At 51.8% G+C, this 21,346-nt stretch overlaps 1 protein-coding gene across 1 annotated transcript in view; it reads right to left on the minus strand.

The window, feature by feature from the left end:
* ZC3H3 (zinc finger CCCH-type containing 3) overlaps positions 1-21,346 on the minus strand; it is a 136,908-nt gene that overhangs the window by 17,342 nt on the left and 98,220 nt on the right. The window contains 4 exon segments of the mRNA XM_040547445.1: positions 10,103-10,234; positions 15,185-15,254; positions 17,779-17,937; positions 20,626-20,710. Coding sequence (XP_040403379.1) covers positions 10,103-10,234; positions 15,185-15,254; positions 17,779-17,937; positions 20,626-20,710 — 446 coding nt within the window.

The following is a 21,346-nucleotide window of genomic DNA, read 5'->3' on the forward strand; positions in this document are numbered from 1 at the left end:
GGAGGATAGAGAAAGACTGGCCAGCCACAGCAAGCACCTTGGCCCTACTCCAACCCCAAAGCAGCAAGGGCTGGTAGAGACATGGTGAAAGCGAAGCCATGGATGTAAGGAGGAAGGGGAGTCCCATCTGAAGGGCAAAGACCTGCAAAGACCAGCAAGGACACCCATGTGGGAATGCCTTCAGCATTTAATTATTTCCTCACTGCTTTGCTGAACTCATTCAGGAACAGCATTTCCATCAGAGCCCCCTGACAATCTCATCCTTTGCACCTCAGTCACGATGGAGCCAGTTTCATACAGAAAACCATCAATGTGGAGATGGAGAGCCCCTAACCCCTCTATTACCAACCCCAAATCTTTATCGTTGGGGATGTAGCAAGCCAGAAACCCACTGTACATCCCCTACAATGGGGTCTGCATCATGAATAGGGGCTCCACCATGCACAGCCTTTCAGGTGGCCCAAGGAAACAGCTCACAGGACGCAGAGATCATCTGACAGCAGAGAACAAGTGGGAACAAAGGGAAATCCCAGTGCAGGAAGCAAAGACAAAGTCTGCCCCACTTTGTGTCCGCCTCTACAGAAGTTCAGGCTGAAATCAAGAACTCTCTGCCTCGTCAGTAGATTCCCAGCCGTTAGCAGTGATTCAGTGACTGCTTGCCCCCAGACTTCCTAATTTTCATGTTTTGTGATGCATCTTCTTCTACAAAGATATTAAAGCATGTGAGAAAAAAAATCGCAGGCCGGTATTTATCTAGGCACTATTATCAACTAGCCCAGGCTATTAAGCAGCTCAAGTTTGCCCTGATAAGCAACATCTTTAATGTAAGCATCTGAGTGCTGCTGGAGATACTACAGTTAAATTAAAGTTGCAATAAGAGCCCTCATTATGCCATTACAGAGTACGGTAAATAAGATGCAACTGGAAACCCACAAAGATTTCTCCACAGATACGTGGGTAGGATGGGGCCGGCAAGAAACCTGATTAGTTTTAAACCTCCACTGCAGGTTACAAAGCTTTTTGAAGAGAAAGCTGCCATCACCAGCACTCAGGTTTATCACTTACTATCAGTAGCACAGCCCTCGGCACTGTTTTAATTTCAGCCAAGAACACTGGTGTGCAAAGCAAAGCAGGCACAGAATGGCGGAGGTTAGAGGCACCTCAGGGCCATCAGGTCAACCCCCGCCACAGCAGGGTGCCCAACCACGAGGCCTGGTGGGTTTGGGGAGCCCCCAAAGAGGAGCCCCCAGTCCCTGGTCCCAGTGCCAGGGCTCTGGCACCCACCCAGCCCAGCAGTGCTGCCTGGGGGCCAGGGGGAGCCTCCCGGGCTACAGGCTGGGCCCGCGGCCTCCGCTGCTGGCCCCGGGCCCCCCTGAGCAGAGCCCGGCCCCGGCCTCTCGCACCTCCCTGCAGGGCCGCAGGGACATGGGGGAGCTCCCCCGGAGCCTCCTCCTCTCCAGGCCGAGCAGCCCCAGCTCTCGCAGCCTCTCCTCACGGCAGGAGGGCTCCAGGCCCTCCCAGCACCACATACCAAACCACATTTCTGTGTTTTGGGCCTACACTTCCAGAGGGGAGGAGCTGGGCTTTCCTCTTTCCACCCCTCCCACAAGGACTCCACATCCCCAGCGAGCTGAGGGGATGCACCCAGGTCTCTGCCCCCTCAGACTGCTGCTCGTGATCTTAAGAGCAGACACATTCACAATCATTACTAAACCTAACCACTTTTTTCCCCCCAATAAAGAATTTACTTACTAATCAGTTTGTTGACTGAAAATTTCTGCTACACATCATAGGAGAGAAAAAAAACACCACGCAACAAATTAAATGGGCAACTGTAGCACGCAGAAAACATCTGTCAACCGAAGCCAAAATTAAAGATAAATGAAATGAAGTTGCCTTTGCAGATGATTTTCATACAGCTGCAGCGGACTATAAAAGAGCGATCAAAGGCAGTGCTGCCCCTCGGCTAATTCTGAACAATGGGAGAAGGGGAACTGCAAGCCTCCTGCAGCATCCCCAAGAGGGGCTTGGAGAAATCTCACTCTGTGTGGTGCTGTGTGGGCATGCCAGCAAGCACCAAAAATAGGCTGGAAGGTTTTGGTCCACTCAGCACGCCACGAACTCACAGCTGGAACAGGCGGATACGTGGCTACTGTCTACAGATACGCCTGAAATATCACTAAAAAGTCCTAGTGAACATCCTCAAGGTGATCCAGGTCAAAACAAAGGTGAGGGAGCTAAAAATGGGTGAGAATTGGAGGTAAAATCAGAAAACCATCACCGGTGGGAATGGATAAAGGATGAGCCAAGAGCGCAAGGAGGGCAGCAGTCCAGAGGCTCTTGGACGTGACCTGGGAAGAAACTTCAAAGTTCCCAAGCCAAGAATTGGACTTCGTGATCCTCATGGGTCCCTTTCAACTCAGGATATTCTGTGGTTCCATGAAAATCAACACTGCAAGACTTGGCCCTTGCTGAACATGAGCAAGCCCAGAGAGGTCTCGTAGCCTAAAAAACCAGCCCTCGTGCTCCCCGTGCAAAACAAAAGCAGGGGACAAAACGCCCTGGGATTTGTTTTATACACATAAACAGCATTTCCATAGCTGGGACTTAGTGTTTCTACCACCTGTCCTCCAGCTGAGCCCAAAACAGCTGCACGCGAGACAGATAAATTTCAATCTTCAATGTCTCTTTCCCTCACACGAGGGAGAGAAGGGGAAGAGAGGTTTCCGAGATGCTTTAATGCGACACCTCCTCACCGCTCCCTCCCCTGTTGCAAGTGTAGAAAATGGATCAGCTCTTTAGAAGAAGCAATTTGCCGATGTCCAGACCCCTAAACGTCCAACCTTCGTGAACACAGGCAGTTAATCTGTTTGAGGCTTGATTCTTCTAATAGGAGCCCAAGTGAGTTTTATACCCAGTGCAGAATGTGCTCGGTGACGAGGTGCGGAGCAGGGCAGCGGGACTCAGCAATGCCATCCTCGCTTGGGTAGTCCTTAAAGATTTGATCAAGGTGGAAGAGAAAAGAGAGATGTCCCTGAGCAGCTGAATAGTGGAAGCCTTTCTCCTCTTCCTCCCCCCCAACCATTGACCAGCTCACCCGATTCACTGATTTAGTGTTGATGAACACCCTGTTGCCTCCTGGTCATGATGAGAGGTCCATCAATCACATCACCGTTTCCCTCTGCTCAGGTCCGGTCCCATCCTGCACGTGTACAAGGTCCTGCTCCTCCCTACCCATCACTGCAAGTGCGTCCTGCCACCAGCAGCTCCCTCTGAATCAAAGGGGACTGGAAATTGGAAGCAGCTATGACAGGATCATAAAAGAAATAAGATGGAGGTATGGCCAAGATAGAGAAAATTTGGGATGGCTCAAAGCTTAGCCTTCCCCATACCCCTCCCCGTGCTCACACCAAGCAGAGAGGTTTTATATTAAGGCTTCTGGCACTTCAAACAGCCCCCCTGGTAGCTGGGCATGGAGGAGCTTCTCAGCTTGATTGGGTCTAATTCAGCATAACAGCATCATGGAGTTTGGAGATGAGCACTTCAAGCCAGGAAATCTGCTCCTGCTGTGGCCGGTTCTCTCCAGGCATCAGCAGCAGGGCAATTTGAAAGAAAAAACATCTGAATTTGAAGCCATTTTAAAAAAAAAAAAAAAAAAAAAAAATTAGTCTGTCCCAAACTAACAGCATAAGCCAAATAATCCACACGGGGAGCAGCTGCTTAAAGTCTTACGGAGTATTTGAAGGACCTTCGTTTACTCACGGATGCGATGCCGAAGACCCACAGGTACAAATTTGCCACCCAGAAAAGTGATCCAGAAACACAGATGGAGAATACGGCCCCTCTCGGTCCTAGCACATCTGGATGGGAAGAGGAAGGCTGGGAGGAAACCTTCACCAGTCCCAGTGCTCTCCTCTGCAACCCCCAGCACACCCAAAACCTCTCCCAGATCCAGCGTGGCCAGGGCCAGGACCAGCTTTGAAGAGACAACATGAAGGAGCAGTGTGAGGCTTTGGGATTTCCGCAGCCAGAAGATATTTAACAACCCTCGATGCCTTTTTCATCCAGGGCTGATTTGTCCGCGTGCTTCTCCAAAGAGGCAGCTCCAAGCCCCGAAGCAAGCAGTGCACAGAGCAGCTCCCGTCCCACCGCCAGCCCCGACACGGCAGCGGGGACCTGGAGGAATGGCATGGCCTCGGGGAGAAGGAGCCCAACCCAGCTTAAGAGCAAACTGGAGAAGAAAGAAACTATTCTGAAAGGGTTTGTACACAGCTTAAGAACTTCCTCCGAGTCTTATTCTTATTCCTACAGCTACGAAGCTTCTGCCATGAAGCACCTCTGAGTGCTTTGATGTCTCCCAGTGATGCCGGAGGAGGAGAAGCAGCATCCTGCACCTCCCCACCCGGTGTGGCCAGCACCGCGGTGGGATATGAGTCTGGGACGAAAGTTGGGAGGTGAGATGTGATTACAGAACCAGGATCAGCAGCAGGGATCTGGATGAGCACGCATGGGTTCCTCCATGACTGCACGTGCTGCACGTCTCTTGCCTGTCTCAAGGAAAAGGCAAGCTGGCTGGGGGTCAGCCTGGGACCAAAGCGGGGTGAAGAAACACCCAGAAAGATCAACGTCTGATGGTTATTTTGGGGCAAAAATCACTTTTTTACCTAGCAAACAATACCAATCAGCTAAATATGCAATATGAACAGTGTTAACTTCACCTTTCTGTGCTCTGTGCAAGGGGAGCAAGAATGCCAGGCAGCTCTCTCCCTCCCAAACCAAGCACTGGATAATTAAAAGAAAACCCCCAAGACATGAAATTGGCAGCTGCCGCTAATACAGCTAACGTGGCTTTTCCTAAAGCTCAGTAACGTGTTAAATTTAACATCAGATCCATGAAACAAGAAAAAAAACTTTAGAGGGAACCCGTTAAACTTCCACCAGAAAAGGAGAAAAGAACCAACCTGACGCACCACCGGATGGGAGAAACACAAACAGGAACAAATCGTCCGCTACGAAAAAGTCCCCGAAATGGAGTTTTCTGCCAAAAAAGAAGCAGCTGCCGTGGTGAAAACCAACACGCTCCACCTGGGGGCGAGAAATGATTTTCCCCAAGGAAGTGGCACTTCCGCGGGTAGCGCCACCCAGAGCTGCCCCTGCTGGCAGGATTATTGCGGGTATTTTAGGTGGATTTTAGGTCTCCCTCAGCCGAGAGACTCTCCCCAAAAGATTTTGGGGGATGGCCAGGCAGCCTCAGTGCAGGTCAGGGATGAGCATCCCGGCTGATGGCTTGGCCAGGAGGGACTGGGGCCGGCAGAGCTCACGGCCCCCGCTTCCCCCTGATTTATTCCACTACATTTCCCCCCGCGTTTTCACAGCGGCCTCGTTGTTTAATCTCCCCGTGCCTTACTGCTTAACAGCTCCCACAGGGGAACAATTTACCCACAGGCTTCAAAGCAGCTGATGGAAACAATCCGAAGATAGGTATTTAATGCAGCATGTTTGCTAATGTACGCCATGGGGGAAAAGCTTATTTAATACCGACCGATTTTACGGAGGCAGCAGTTACAGGGCACCGGCCTGGCTCACTTGCCTTTGCTGCGACACGCTGCGAGGGCTGGAGAACACTGACGATGCTGGGAAGCTGCACCAAAACCCAGTTAATTTCCCAAAAAGTCAAGTTTTGCTTCTTTAAAGCAAATTGCAAGATGCCTGCTCCGCTCCACCAGGACTCAGACAAGCACTTGCTGTCGCTCCTGGGTGCAAGCCCTCAGCCGTGCAATTAAATATTAAAGCAGCAGAGCGGTGTGCAGCGCACATCATCACCTTCCAAGCGGCTTTGCATGGCGTATTATTTCGGGAGCCGGCGTGGGCACAGCCAGGGGAGCAGCATGGCAGAGAAATCGCCTCTTGGACAACTTTGCACCCTCCAGGCTCTGCCACGCAGCCTGCTCACAGCCACAGGGTCCCTTCGGCACCTGGAGCAAAACCTGACATGGAAAATTAATGTAGGGGAATTAGGCTGTAATGCAGGGTGGATAACTGCTAATGTGTTGTCACCAGTGGCACCGACCAGGAGTGTCCACCCGGACCCCGTGCTCCACTGCAAACTGCTGTTGGGCTTCAACAACTTATCCAGGGAGCTGTGAAAACGAAATCTGTTTGGGGAACCAGATTAGTTTTTACCATGGAGCAGCTCGCTAAAGTATCTCATTTTAACGGCGAAAACTTGGTACGACGGCAAGTACCACTGCACGGGAGAGCACCCTGGGGGGCACCTGCAAGCGGCCCCATTTCTCCTTCCCTCTCTCCCCACTTCCCCCTTGGGCTTCCTCTGGTGCAGGTGACCGGCCCAGGAGGACCAGCTTCGCCCAACAGGACTGTTCTGTGGTGCTGGGGAAGGTCTGCTCCCTTTAGGAAGCTGTAGATACACGTGCACGCACGCACGCTGGAGCAGCTTCCCGATGCACAACCCAGGAATGGGGAAGGATGCTGGAAATTGAGGTGCTTTGCCACCAGCAATCTCCTGGAAATGACTGAATCATGTCAAACTCCCTTAATTAAGGACGTGGCCACTCACTCATACAGGAGCTCTCCTCTCTCCCCAGGGGCACAAGGACCCTTTACGGTCCGTGTCCCCGAAAAAGGGATTTGGGAATGCAAAACTAAAGTGTTCCCGCTTATTCTGAGCTCCCGATGAAGGCAGAGCAGGCCAGGCTCACAGAACGACCAGCACGGTTTGTAGGAAAAGTGTGCACAGAGTTAGAGCCCACGGGATGGGCAAAGGTTGATCAGATCAGCCGGAGCATCCCGCAAGAAATTCTAGAAAACACACAAGATGCGACAGCGCCAACAACAGGCCATCAATTATGAATAATAACGGGCATTTTTTATGAAGGTCTGATAAAAAAAAACAGCTTCTTCGGCGGAGCGCAGAGAGAAAAACACAGCAGGCAGAAGGAGCCCAGAACAAATCAGGCACTGAAGGACCTCGATCCTGAATTCCTGAGCATCCTCCTCTGAATTTACCCTCCGAGGACGCTGCACGGACGCCGAGCGCCTTCGCCATCCTCGCCCTCGGTGGCTCGGGCTGAGGGCAGTCGGCTCCCGTGGCTCCTCGGACACGGCCACGCAGAACGAGAGAGAAGATTTACTCCTGGCCTAAATTATTCAAAAGAAAAGGGTCTGCGCATCTTTAACAAGGCATCGTTTTATGAAGCAAGGTTAACATTTTTACTTGATTCAGGAGAATATTATAAACTCTCCGGGGTCCATTTGAGGACTTTCTACTTTGAGCAAAGGCACGGACTCAGCACTTTTTATATTATTTAGAGAATAAAATTAACCCTTAATGGCCCGAGCTGGTATTTCTCCTCCCCAGTTAAATATGGCCCGCTCAGCAATTTCTCCCCATATATAATTACAGGCTGCTATCCATCATCTGTAGGAGAATGCTTTTCTGACACTCTAAAAGTGACGCGGTAAGCACTTTTCCTAATAGAATAAATATTCTAAATATCTCTTTTATATTTTCATTTAAATTGGAATATTTTAAAATAATTGTAGGGCCGCTGCCCGCGTGGCTAGTGCTGTGCTGGAGGGAGGCGGCAGGACAGCTCTGTTTTCCTTCACGGGAGATGTTTACCCTTCACGCAGTCCCCTCCGCGCGCGCCGCCGCAAGAAGTAATTAGGCAAGGACTAATTTATTAGCCTTTCCCTCCACTCCTGCTGATGTCCCGCTTTTCTTACAGCTCTAACTTTTGGCTTTTCTTCCTCCCTTTTGCCTGGTTTTTGCTCCGTAGCTGTTTTTTCCTGGGAAGGGATGGGTTTGCTATGCCAAAGGCGCTGTCCTCGGTTGTGTCGGGGTGCTGGGACAGCTCGACGGGCACCTGGTGGCTCTGCACGGTGACAGAGGTGACGGGTGACAGCTCCAACAGCTTCCACCCCTGTCCATCCACCCCAACACGCCGTGGCTTCGCCTTCTCTTTGGGAAAATCACCTCCTGGGCATCTCCCATCAGCCTTCAAGCACCCTTGTCTCCTCCGGGCTCTCCAACTCCTACCTGCACCCAAGGATGGTGCTGAGACCTCCCAGCACCTCGCTGGTGGTACCTCTGTCAACCCGAGCTCCTGGGATGGACAAGGAGAAGAGGAGCCCAAAGATCCGAGCTCCTGACTGCTCATCCCAGCAACTCCCCCGGTGAAGAGCAGCCCAAATCACACAGGGGTTAGAGATCTCTCCGAGCAGCCGGTCTGCGAAACCATGCTTAGGCAGACACTTACCCACGCGTACCTATTAAATGCAATAAAATAATTTCGCTCTGTAAGCCCGCTGGGGCGCTTTTGGGATGGTGCCCTGCGATCTGGCAGCCTTTCCATAACCAAAATTATTGTTTCATTAGTGGCTCGTTTTTTTTTTCAGCTGGAGAGCCGATTTCGAGCAGTGTTGTGCAAAACTCCCGGCGTGTTCTCAGTGTAGGGGCTCCAGCTCAGAGAGGAGATGTTCCCCAAGTTTGTGTCTCGTCCTTCTTGCTTGCTGTTGGCTCACGGAAGAGGCTGAATTAAACCAGGACATCTATGTGATGTCTTCTTCCATGTACAGCAAATGCATCCTCAAGGTTATGGACACCCCAGGGATGGGATGACGCTGCACAGAAAATGGTCAAAGGATGAACAGAAACCCCACCACGTGTACAAAAAGCTCTCAGCTGCAGCAGAGAGCATTGTCTCCGTAAATCTCAGAGTCCGCCTTGTCTAAATATTCAACCTGCTGGCAAATTTACTGGCTACCCCTCCTGAATTATGAGTGTCTGTTGTGGAGCACAGGGACCCTGATGTGATGGCGTCGCTGGTCTCATGAGTTTGGGATGGCATCAAGAGGAACGAAGTGAAGGTGGCCTACACCTTGTTTGTGGGACCCGAATGAAAACCATGTGCTCTACTAACATAAAGACGAAAGTGGTTTATACTCAGAGGCCAAACAAATTTTTAAATGAATAGAAAAGAGCAAAAATGAATCAGGAAGGTCAGAAACGCCCAGGAGGTACCAGGAACCTTCTCCAATGCAGCTACAGGAGGGAGCCCATCCTCAGCAGGAGGTTAACGAGGTCTCCCCAAGAGCCAAAGCAGCATCACAAGTTTCCTCTCATCCCTTTTGTCCTCAGTCATCTCCCCCGCAGCCCCGGAGCCCCCGGCTGCGAAGCAAAGCATCCTAACTTAAACCACCCCGAAGTTAAATAAGCCTGGGGAGGAATTAATTGCACGGCCAGCTCTCCCCCTTCCCACAAAGCGAGGGAAAAGGAGATCCTGCGGCATTTACAAGGAAGGGGGAAGATGTGAGATAAACCCCAAATTTCTTTCTTTTTGGCATGCAACTGCCTCCACGTTTCTTTGGAAATCAGCAGCTGTCAGCCAGCTCCAGGCCCTGCGCTCGCTCGGGCTCCGCGTGTTACGTACGGTGCTGTAAGCTCGAGGACGTGTTGTGTGTCTACCCTGGATGCACATCGAGTCCCTGCAGGACTTTGCTGCGTTGATCTAAGCAGAAGGACCCAGGGATGGGAGCCGGACTCCAGGAAACCCCCAGGAACGTATCCAGGCACAGCTCGAGGCTCCCGTGCTGCAGTTACACGAGGAAGGGCGCTCCTGGTGCTAAAGCTGAGCCACAAGAGCTCGTGCCCAGCTTCAACGGAGCCAACGTGGCTGCAAATAACCATTAACCTCTCCGTTCAGTCTGTGTAAAGCCCCTTCCTTCACTTCTCACCCATTTAACCGAGCAGTGCCTGGGGCTGTTGCTATCTGCTCACGCACGTGGCCCCGGTATCACAGAGGCAAGCAGAGAGGATGCATGGAGAAGCAGAAGACCACGACTGCCAGCCCCAGCCTCTTGCATTTGTTCCCCTTCCTATTTTTCCCTGCCTGCGAAGAAACAAAGCCACTCTGCCAATAAACCCCTTGGTTTTGCTCATCCCATCCAGGTGTTCGGCAGCTTCCAGCTCTACGGCTCCCTTCGGTGCCGTAGCTCGAGTGAAAAACAGCTCGTGGCTCGCCGGCACCCCGAACAGGAGGCGCGGGTCCCTCCCGCTTCGGCATAAACAGCGCCTTTTTACCTTTTCTCCCATGGGGCAATAGCCTTTGAGGAAATCCTGGCACACTTCAGCCTTCCGGGAGACGTAGACGTGGCTGTAGGGGCAGTTGCTGTTGCTGCAGATCCCCTTCAGGAAGTAGGAGCACACCGGCATCTGCAGGGGCAAGAGGACGACAAACCCGTTAGCGCTGCCCCCGCTCGTGCCCATCCGGATCCGTTCCGACGCCCGGCGCTGAAATAAAACCGCGTTAAAATAAATAAATCTCTGCCTTTTGCCAGCCGCTGATCCCCGAGGTATTTCTAGCTCTTCGAGTGGTGCCTCGCAGCACAGCTCCCTGGCGTTACGCGGGCCCTCTGGATACAGGCACCGATGCTCCCGACTAAACTTGGAGAGGAGAGAAGGCTCCTTGCTTGCCCATGATACCAACCTGAGCATCACCGTGCTCCTGGGGACCACAAACACACCGGTCCCAAGGGGCGATGCGTTGGATGTAGCCGGAGCAGAAGTGCAGGGCTTGCCCCAGCCCGGCCACCCTCTCCCCTGGGGGGTTTCCAGCACCCCAAGAGCGAAACCAGCAGCATAGGGGTGCCCTCGCAATTCAGCAAAGGGGGGAAAAGTGGTTTTTTTTTTTATTTTTTTTTGTGCGAGTTGCATCACACGAAGGCACCCCCCAGGGCTGTGAGCTAAGGGGGGACCCTGCACACCAGAGGAGGGATGCTCCAGGAGCGAGGGAAAGGAGGAGGAGAGCTCTGGCTCCTTCTGTCCCAGCAAATAAATGCGTGGGGCGCGGCCCCGCTCGCTGCTCCCCAGCTCCAGCATCGCTACAGCCGGCGGACAAAAAAAAAAGCAAGAGAGCAAGGATCCTCCTCGTCCTCCGCCTCAAACCACAAACTTCACCTTCCGCACAGCTGCTCTAATTAAAACCGAATTACCAGCCCGCTGCAATATTTCACCGTCCTTAACTCACCGGCTACCGCGTGCGGCCGCTCGCCGACGGGAGCGGGCGCTTTGCACCGCCTCGGTTCGTCCCCGCGCCCGGCTCCTGCTGCTCAGCCCCCTAAATGTAAAATTTACTTACTGCTCGGCGCGCTACCGATCCCTCTGCTCACCCGTCTCAGCCGGTTCAAGTGTCCCCAAACCAATTTTTACCGTTCTGCGCTAAGCGCAGCCGACGCCAGGCGGAAAAAGTCCCTTTCCCTGAAGGGCACGGTGGGGTTTTGACTAAATTGGCTCACTTGAGGCAAAGAGAGAGGGAGAAATCGCGGGAGGGAGGGGAGAGGGAAGCCGAGAGAGGAAAGAAAACAAAGGGTGCTTTAAGAGAGAAGAGTTTATTTTTAATTGTCTTTTAACTGCAGGCATTAACATAAAGGACAGGGCTCTGGGGCTATCTTTTTTGTTGGTGGTGGTGTGACCGTAAATGATTCCCTTAATGTAGTTTTTGATATAGAGCCCAAATTAGCTCTAATAAAAAGGGATAATAAAGCCAGCTCTTATACAAAAATAAACTCCTCCTAGCTGTCAAGCCTGAGCCATTATCAAGAGGAAGCAGCGCTCTCATTTCAATTAACCTTGTTTGCACCCCACTACGTCCACACAAATAACAATAACATTAATTCAAGGCACTGGTGCGGTGCGTCCATATTAGACAGCTTTGACTATGTACACGCTTTGGAGCCAGCAGCTAATGAACCCGAAACTCAACGTGAATTTCCAAATTGCTCACAACAGAGTTTTGAAGCTCTATTAGGGAGAAAAATGCTGATTCTTTTCAAGTTCCTCAAGGGGAAAAGCTGTTGTAGCAGCAGCAGGCGGCTGCCCGAGCCCTAGCCTCTCGCTAACCTTCAGTCACAAACCCATTCATTCACATTTACCGGTTCCCCTAAATCACTGGGATGTGCTGGAGGCTCTGCCCCGCCACACGGAAAGCCCCGAGCAGCGCCTCTGTGGCTGCTCCTCAGCCAAGGGCTTTGCACAAAATCCCCCCTGCGGTACAAAACCCCAAGCTTCAGGTTCCCCTGTCCTCCAGAAAGGTTCTTCTGCTACAGTTTTTCCACTGCTGGAGGGGCAGTTTTGCTTCTGAAGCCATCTGCGAGGCACGATACCCATCTGGAGCAGCGCTCTGCTCCGGGGCAGCGAGCAGGGAGCATCCTTGGAGCGGGACCGCGGCTGAGGAAGGAAAGGATTTGGCTGTTTAGGATGGGGAAAAGCTCTCTGCTGCCTCACTCCTATAACAGCTGAACCCACACAGCCTCCATGTATAAAACACAGGGACTGTTCCCAGTTCTCAGTGGGGAAACTGAGGTACGCAGAGGTCGAGTAAGAGTTTTGTCCTCAAATCAATAGCTTGGGATCAGGCACAGGTCCCATCCCGGTGACTTCCCACCAAGGTGGGACACACAATGACAACGCCCCAGAGCTCCCCTGATGGCACCCCGAGCATCTGGGTGCCCCCCACATCTGCAAAGAGAAATCGAGAAGAAATTAATGGGGCCATCTGCAAACCTCGGGCACCGCTGGGGAGCCCCCAGCCACCACCTCCTTGCCGCTGAGCGCCAGGAGACAATAATTAACCCTATTAAAGCTCCAACTTGAATAGAGGACCTGCCTGGCAAAAGGTGTGAGCGGGGAAAACGCTGCCTTCCTCTGCCGAACGGCTTCTCCTGTCTTCCTCCCCGGGTGTGCTGGTTGATAAATGAGACTCCCAGCACCTCTGCTAGTAATCACCCGGGTTAACAGGGAGCCACGGGAGCTGAAGAGCAGAGTCGCCTCTCGCTTTGGGCAGCTGGCTCCCCGCGGCTATAAATCACCCTGAGCAGGCTTGAACTCCGCGGAGGAGCTTGCTTCTCTTCCAGCCTGCGCTGACGACAAGCACGGGGCAAGCGGAGACCTCCGAAACGCTCCGGGGGGCCTAATCCCGCGACAAATAATCCTCCTTCCCTGCCTAGCGTGACGTGCGTGGCTAGAAAACACCTGCTCCGGAATATATTTGTTTCTGAGGCACGTCAGAGGGCTGGCACCTGCCTGCTTCACACGGAGGAGCGTTGATGTAAGCGCTCAGCCTGCGGTGACGACGCTTCGCGAGACCATGCGCGTCTGCCAAGGAGAAAGGCGAGACGGGCAGAGACCCCTGTGCCCCGTGGGGCCACTTTGGCTATCTCTAAGTCCCAAATCTTGCGCAGGTTTTTGCCCTGGGACCAAAACCAGGCTCTAACACCTGCTGAAATACCCCAAGAGCACTGAAGTCCCTGGCACAGATGGAAGCTGATCACCCTGCACCGTCTGGATCGGCGTCGATCCTTCAGCACAGGGGCACGGGCAGTGGGTCGCGTGCACACCGGTTATTGCAGTGTAAAGAAGCAGCAGCGCTTTTACAAACCATCTTACCCCAATATCCACTCCAAATTTGTGCTATGATTCGCCAACAGCCATGTAAACAGCCAGTCCCTTTGCAAGCCTTTCTTCTTTCTTGGCTTCTTTATTTCTGAAGTCTCGCTACATGTTATAGGGAAAAAAAACAACTTCCAACAGCCCTCCTGCCTTCTATCAGTTCTCATCCCCATCCGTCCTCGTCGTGCCGTGAGTCAGGGAGTACAGCTGTCCCCAGTCTATCTCCTCTACTTTATATACACATGATTAAGTGACTCTGAAGAGAGAGCCATGTAAAAAACATATGGTGCTTTGTGTCTCGCTCAGAGCGACTCCACTCACCGCCGGCATGACTTATGAGCTCCTCTCCGACAACGAGCATGCCGTATGCAGACGGGGGGAAAGGAGACAAGAAAAACTGCACGGCCAAAGGCAGCCACTGTAGGAAAAGGTCCTGCTTCAGATGCTGATGAGAGCCAGTGAGCCCCATGGGTTAAATCCTTTACAGGCAGTAATTGTGCTGTGGTTTACCTACACGATGCTGGACAGGGGAATGAGGGCAGTGACCAGAGAAATCATGGGATGGCAGAGGCTGGGAGACACCTCTGGGTCCATCTGGTCCAGCCTGTGCAAGCTCCAGTCCCTGCCCTGCCCCAGGCACAGCCGTGAAAGCTTTGGCAAAGCCACTTTCAACAACGTGCCAAACCCATAGCCAGCGGGGCCACAGGCTCATCACATACCACGAGGAAAGACTGAGCCTCATGGGTTTCTCTAGGAAAACCAGTTCTCATTCCCATCCCAGCTTCTGGCATCTCCACCCCAACAGTGGGACCAGTCACAAAGCGCTCCCCCCATGCAGTGACCCCACTCGTTGTATTTTTAGTGCCCCAGTGGGATTAACCTTCCTGCTCTTTTCTGGGTGATTCTCTGGCTGTAGTAGAGAAGTGTTCCTGCAAATCCGCTAAAACAACACGTAAACACGTGCTCGATGCACTTCCCAGCTTGGTGAAGGACCCGCAGCCACACTTAACCTTCAGCACCAACTTCACCTCAGCTGAAAAGCCTGAGGTCTCCAAAGCTACGTCCGACTGGAAATCCTTGCCACCGTACAGAGGTTAGCCTGCTAAATTGTCAGCTGATCATCACTAAAAGAAAACCTAATTATTTTTCCACCTGGCACTGTGTAATAAAACCACAGAGCCCCACATACACCAAGCAGGATGAAAACGATGATGGAATCAAAAGCCAGTCTGCCAGGGAGTTTCTCTGCCTGGCTTTTTAGAAAGGTTAATTTATGCCTCAAAGCTCCCGGATGCTGCAGCATCGTCCTTGTCTGACCCCAGCGTGGGCTGAGTTGGAAGGAAGGGTGATCTGGCAGATGTAAATAAGGATTAGATGTAGCAAACAATGCTCCCGTGCTCTTTCCCTCTGAGTTTAAGTACTCCTTAACCCAACAAGTGTTATTGATACTTCCAGCTGCCCCAGGTGCTCTGGTTTCCAATCCGCTGCTTAGCGCACTAATCTAGTGATTCACCACGCTGGTTTAAGAGGCGCACTCTGCTCCCATTATAAGCTCTGACCCCGTAATGAGCCTGAACAGCTTGGCAAGCAAACTACAAATGAACTCTATTTGAAGCACTCTATAACAGAGGTTTCCCTACAGCCGTCATAAACGCTGCCTCTGTAGGTCAGCTCTCTAATAAAGCCACGGTGAGCTCATTAGGAAGCCGTACAGACCTTGTCTTTGGAAACTTTGTGGGAAAATGGGCAATTCCCATCCGTCTTCTTGCATGTGCCACGGAGAAACCTGCCAAAAGACCAGAGGAGAGGGTTGTGTGACATCAGGTGGGTCACAAAATGCGACTTTTTAACATTGAGTCTCTTCCTGGCCCAATACCCCCGCAAATTAACATGACCACTGCAGAGCTCATTGTTAAAGCCTGTAACAGGCCGTAAATCGGTCCCTTTCCTGACAGATTTTGCTCCTTTCCTGTATCTGGCTGCTTATTAGTAGGCAGAGCAAGGTACTGAATGACAGAGTGGTGGAGGGTGCAGGCACCTCAGGGCCATCAGGTCAACCCCCGCCACAGCAGGGGCCTACAGCAGGGTGCCTAGCCCCGAGGCCTGGTGGGTTTGGGGAGACCTCAAAGAGGAGCCCCCAGTCCCTGGTCCTGGTGCCAGGGCTCCGGCACCCGCCCGGCCCAGCAGTGCTGCCTGGGGGCCAGCGGGAGCCTCCCGGGCTCCAGGCTGGGCCCGCGGCCTCCGCTGCTGGCCCCAGGCCCCCCTGAGCAGAGCCTGGCCTCGGCCTCTCGCACCTCCCTGCAGGGCCTCAGGGACGTGGGGGAGCTCCCCCGGAGCCTCCTCCTCTCCAGGCCGAGCAGCCCCAGCTCTCGCAGCCTCTCCTCACGGCAGGGGGGCTCCAGGCCCTGCCGCCTCTCAGGACCCTGCGCTGGGCTCTCCCCAGTGTGCCCAGGGCTCTCCCCAGTATGTCCAGGGCTCTCCATCCCAGGGTTGGATGGAGACTCAAAACAGCACAAGCAGCAGAGATTCCTAAGGTGAGCAAGTAGCACAGCCAACAACTTGATTTACTCCTCAAGATAAGAAGAACGAAGGAGTCAAATTGAGGACTCAGTAGCCAGCATCCTAATCCTCTGTGTCACCAGAGGTAATCCTCACACCTTGGACACATATGTCTTGGTGCTCATGAGGATGAGAAACTGAGTGCAAGCAAGTAAAATCAGTTTTAAAAATTCATTTATTTTTTATCTTTCTTCTTTTTTAAAAGTCACTTTTCCTTCTGTATTGTCTCCCACGGAGCTTTGTGCAACCCACCAATGATTTCTAGCACAGCAGCACTTTTAAGGAGAAATTACTCTAAGAGTTCATCAGTGGAGTTGGCTTTTCTACGCTTTTTAAACTAATAATAATATAGTTTAAGCAACTGTTGGGCAGGTATAATGAGCTGGCTACACTAATCAGTTCTCCTGTAATAAATTACCAAGTCTCTTTGCTGCCTGGCATCACAGGCTGAAGGACTCAAACCTGTTGCACGGATCTGAGCTGTTCTGTGCAACACGTCAGCTCCAAACGACACAAGTGTAGTTGTGGCAGGTAGTAGTAGTTGTAGTGGTAGTAGGGTGATGGTTGGACCAGATGATCTTGAAGGTCTTTTCCAACCCTTATGATTCTATGAACTGGTCTCTGATAGATGCTGCCAGGCAGAAATCACCTGGTGCACGGCGAGGGCAGGCTCTTAGATCATTCAGCCGAAATCCAGGCTATTCTGACATCTGCACCATCTGCCCCCATCAACTCCAACAAGTATTATCCAGAACCCATGAAGCAGTTTGTTCGACTTGGATAGCCTTTTCAGGGCCTGGCTAAATATTTTAGCCTCAAATTCTACCTTGCAAACTCTGATGACGTTCTCAACCTGCCAGTAGTAACTAATGGCTAAGGATTACTGTTCTGATTATATTTAAGAAATGTCGATTTGATCTTATTACAGGTTCTTACTACAGTTTTTTAAATCTTTTTAGTTCTTCTGCACTATGATATGATATGATTACTTAGCAGGCATAAGTGTACAGGTGATGGCATCCACCTCCAAATTGTGAAGTAAATATTTCTGTAGTTCCTAGAAGCTGCACCAAATATCTAACGCATGTATACTTAACTTAGAGTGTTAATGTGATGCTTAGTTAGCATGAATAGATCTCAAATGTTGCGTAAGTTCAGAAAAAAAGCACCAGAAGAGATTAAATAGATCAGGACTCTCTTGTCTGACAAATTTGGATAGAAAGGGAAGACTATATAGAGTTATAAATGGTGCATAGAAGGTGATTAGGGAATTATTATCCTATTCTTCTCATGAACGAGGAGGTACCTAACAGTCAAGCAGCCAGTTGAGGAAGCATTTTTCACACAGAGCCCAATTCTGTTATGCAACCCATTGCCATAAACATCACACATTAAAGAAAGGACAAGATCAAAAAAGAAGAGAATTGCTGACTATTACAAGATGGTTTGGTGGCAACCTCTACCAACTGCAAACCCTACCAGGCAGCAGGGTTTCACTGCCAGAAGCTGAGAGGTCCCAGAAAAAAGAAAGAGTCCTCTGTGAGCCTCCTCTTGTCCTCCTCCTGAAGGCACCTTCCAACCCCAGAGCGTTGGGCAGGCCCTGGGCCTGACCCAGCCCAGCAATTCTCATGTTCTTACATCTCCATTATCGGGATTTTTCCCTGTGGAATATCACATGAGCAAGCACTGAAGCCAACTGATGACCCAGTGATGGCTCAGAGCATGTGAATGCTCAAAGCATCCATCCATACCTGGTGCAGACAGCCACCTTCTCTGGATCATGGATGTAGGGGCAGTTCTCCCCTCGATTACACTTGCCAAAGCGGTTGTAGTACATACAGTACTCCTTCTTCTTCTCTTTCTTCTGCTTGGCTTGACGAATGATGGCCAAACTCCGCTGAACAGCACGGCTAAACGGAGCAAGACAGACAGGTTGTGGTAACATTTCCAACTTCAATGCAACGTCATACAATGGCATAGAGAAAATAGGTCAATCGCACCCAAAATCACAGAGAAGCACAGGTCCACTTTGAAAAGGAAGGGAGATATTCAGAAAATTCGTACTGGGCCATAAGCTCTAGCTTTTTGTGACTTTTGGACAACTTCACGCTGAATTTTTAAAAATCTGCAAGATGAGGCCAATTTCCGAGGAAATTTCTGCTTTTGGTACAGAACTGCCACATGCTTTGATCAACCTGATCTAGTGAAAGGGAGGCTGAACCAGATGGTCTTCAAGGGTCCTTTCCAACCCATGCTGGAAAGCAACTCTGCAGAAGATGACCTGGGGACCCTGGGGAACAACAAGGCACCAAGTAGTAGTCAGCCAGTTGCCCTTGAGGTAGAGTAGAGTAGAGTAGAGTAGAGTAGAGTAGAGTAGAGTAGAGTAGAGTAGAGTAGAGTAGAGTAGAGAGCAGAGTGGAACAGAACAGAACAGAACAGAACAGAACAGAACAGTTCAGTTGGAAAGGACCTGCCCACTTCAAGGGCCTACCAAAACTTAAAGGGCGTTGTCCAAATGCCTCTTGAACACTGCCAGGCAGAGGGCACCAACCACCTCTCCAGGAAGCTTGTTCCAGTGTCTGACCACCCTCATAGTGAAGAAATTTGTCCTAATGCCCAGTCTGAACCCCCCCTGGGGCAGCTTTGTGCCGTTCCCACGCATCCTACCACTGGCCACCAGGGAGCAGAGACCAGCACCTCCTTCTCCATTTCCCCTCCTCGGGAAGCTGCAGAGAGCAGTGAGGTCTCCTCTTGGCCTCCTTTTCTCCAAAGGGGTCAACCCAAGCGTCCTGAGCCTCTCCTCATAGCAAAGGCCATGATGCCAATCACATTTTGGGCTGTACAAGCAAGAATGCAGCTGGGAGGATGAGGGAGAGGATCTACCCCATCTATTTGGTACTTGTGAGACCACCAGGGCATACCAGGCCCACTCTGGGGCTCCCAGGACAACACAGACAGTGGAGGACGGCAGCGAGGCCAGTGAAAGGCCACCAAGACAGTTGGGGCTGGAGCACTGGACATCTGAGCAGAGGCCATGAGCTGATTTGCTCACCCAGAAGAAGATAAAAGGGGGATTTTATTGTCCTCTATGACTGTTTATGGGATGGTACAGAGAACGTGGAACCAGACCTTCTCAGAGATACGGTGTAGGGATGAGACCCTTTGGTGCAAGAGCCCATACAGAGACCTTCAGAGATCCCTCCAGGAACATGACCATCTCTAATGACTTTGTGAGCACGGAGAGAGCTCCGAGCAGTTTTTATGAACACAGGGAGACAGAAAATATCCTTTCTTGTGCTGGGCTCATGCAGCACAGGCTGCAAACACCAAGCAGTTCAGGGGATGCATCAGCACAAGTCACTGGCCTAGGGGTCACAGTAGCAAGGAAACTATTTTAGAGAGGGAATGCACATTTTTACCTCTATATTGACCATCTGCAGCTCTCCCATTGAAACGTACTAAGAAAACTTCATGCAGACAAAATGCTGAACATGATAGCCCTTCTCCAGCCCTCTCTCTGCTTCAGCATCAGCACTGCCACCACCACTGTGCATGGATGTGGGGACAGCAAGCTCTGACACAACGTGCCTCCTGGTACCCGTGGTGCTTCTGAGGCTATCGCAAGGCAAGCCACTACATGGCATGATAAGCATTTAGAAAAAGAGTTTTTCCTTGCTGAAATTACGACATTGATAAAGGGCTCTCCCATAGTCAACACGGTGGCTACCTGAGGTACTCAGCCAGGCCACCAGCACATGGACCTCTGTGGCCAGCACTGAATTTGGACTCTACCATCAATTGACTTTGACTGCAGATTTTAAATCAGTTGGTGTAAATGATAGGAGATGATAAAATATAGCAAGAATCTGGCACTATGTCTGTGTAGACATCTGGAACCAACATGCTTCGGGGATAAATTTCAGTCTACTACAATTAAGAGGGGCTTGTCTGCAAGAGCTCACACTTAAGGACGCGATGATATGCGGCACATCTGTGGCACAGAAGCAAGGCGACGGGAAAGTCAGGAGGGCGCCGAGCGGCGGCAACGCGCCGTTGTGCTCGGGCTGCTTCCCTGCTGGTGCCGGGGGTTGCTGGTTTGCAGGGGCTGAGCACCCATCGAGCACTGGTTCCCAGCTGGGAAAGCTCAGCAGAGCCAGCAAGAAGGAAAACCTGCAAGTTTACTGGGCTGAATGGGGATTGACTTCTTCGGATCAGGGGAATAAAACAACAAACTGCTGTGATACAGGTGACAGTGACGCTGCTGCCCTCGAGAACAATATGGTTTTTGTTTTAAAAAGGGACTTTCAGAGAGGGCTGGAGCAGGATTTGGCGTTCCTTGCCCGCAGAAAGGTGCTGATATCCATTACTAACCTTTCACACCCTTTCAAGAGAACCTTTCAAAGCAGGAACCAGTGTTTTTTGCTGAGTTTACAGCCGCCTCCTGGCAGAGGATGGGGGAAAACCAGCGGTGCTTCGGTCCTTCACCGAACAAAGAGCCAGTGAAACAGCCTCGTACCAAGCTTCTGACCCCATCCTGAGCATAAACCACATGCAGCATCCGGAGGGGAAGCGTGCTGATCCTCCCCGCGGGTACAGACCTGGCAATGTAGCGGCTCGTAGCGGATCGGTTCAGGATACCAGATGGGGAGAAGCCAGTACTGCCGGGCGTGCCGCTCAACCTCGCTGTTCGAAACAGAGAAAGAAACACAGACACGTTCAGGACAATTTGCTCCCAAGCAAGAAATTCGGCAGGAACTCCTGCGGTCCTTGGCAGCTCGGTGCTAACACAGAGCAGCAGCTACGAGAGCTGAGGACGCTCTTTGCAAACCTGCCTGCTGCTGGCACCTCTGGACCTGCCACAGCAAGGAGGAGTCCTGCCAAAAAGGGCTCCTTGTTGGCTCCAAATGCATCAGGTGCCCTTTTCCTCCGTGCTCAAACCTACTGGGAAACCCCCCTGGGGAACCCACATGCACTGGAGCAACCTTGGAGGCTCGGCAGAGGCAGCTCACGCTCCCTGCAGCAGCCCGGGGAAGCCCAGCAGCTGCCTCGAGTCCGTGCTTGCACATAATTAATACGTCCTCGAGCGGCGTAGGGAAGAGTGAATCGAAAATAAAGGCTCGGCGCGCGGCTTTCCAGGTGGCACAAGCGCGGCTCAGTCACTCACCTGCCAGCCCGGGCGTGCTGGGGAGTGAGTGAGCGGGATTTGATAGCTCCCCCCGCGCTCGAGCTGTCACTCTGGCTGCTGGCACCGGCAAAAGCCCAGCTGTTCCCTCTGAAAATAAAAAGCGACGGCGCAGGCACGATGCCGACACTGGTGGC

The sequence above is a fragment of the Cygnus olor genome, chromosome 2 (assembly GCF_009769625.2).
Source record: "Cygnus olor isolate bCygOlo1 chromosome 2, bCygOlo1.pri.v2, whole genome shotgun sequence".
Classification (NCBI taxonomy): domain Eukaryota; kingdom Metazoa; phylum Chordata; class Aves; order Anseriformes; family Anatidae; genus Cygnus; species Cygnus olor.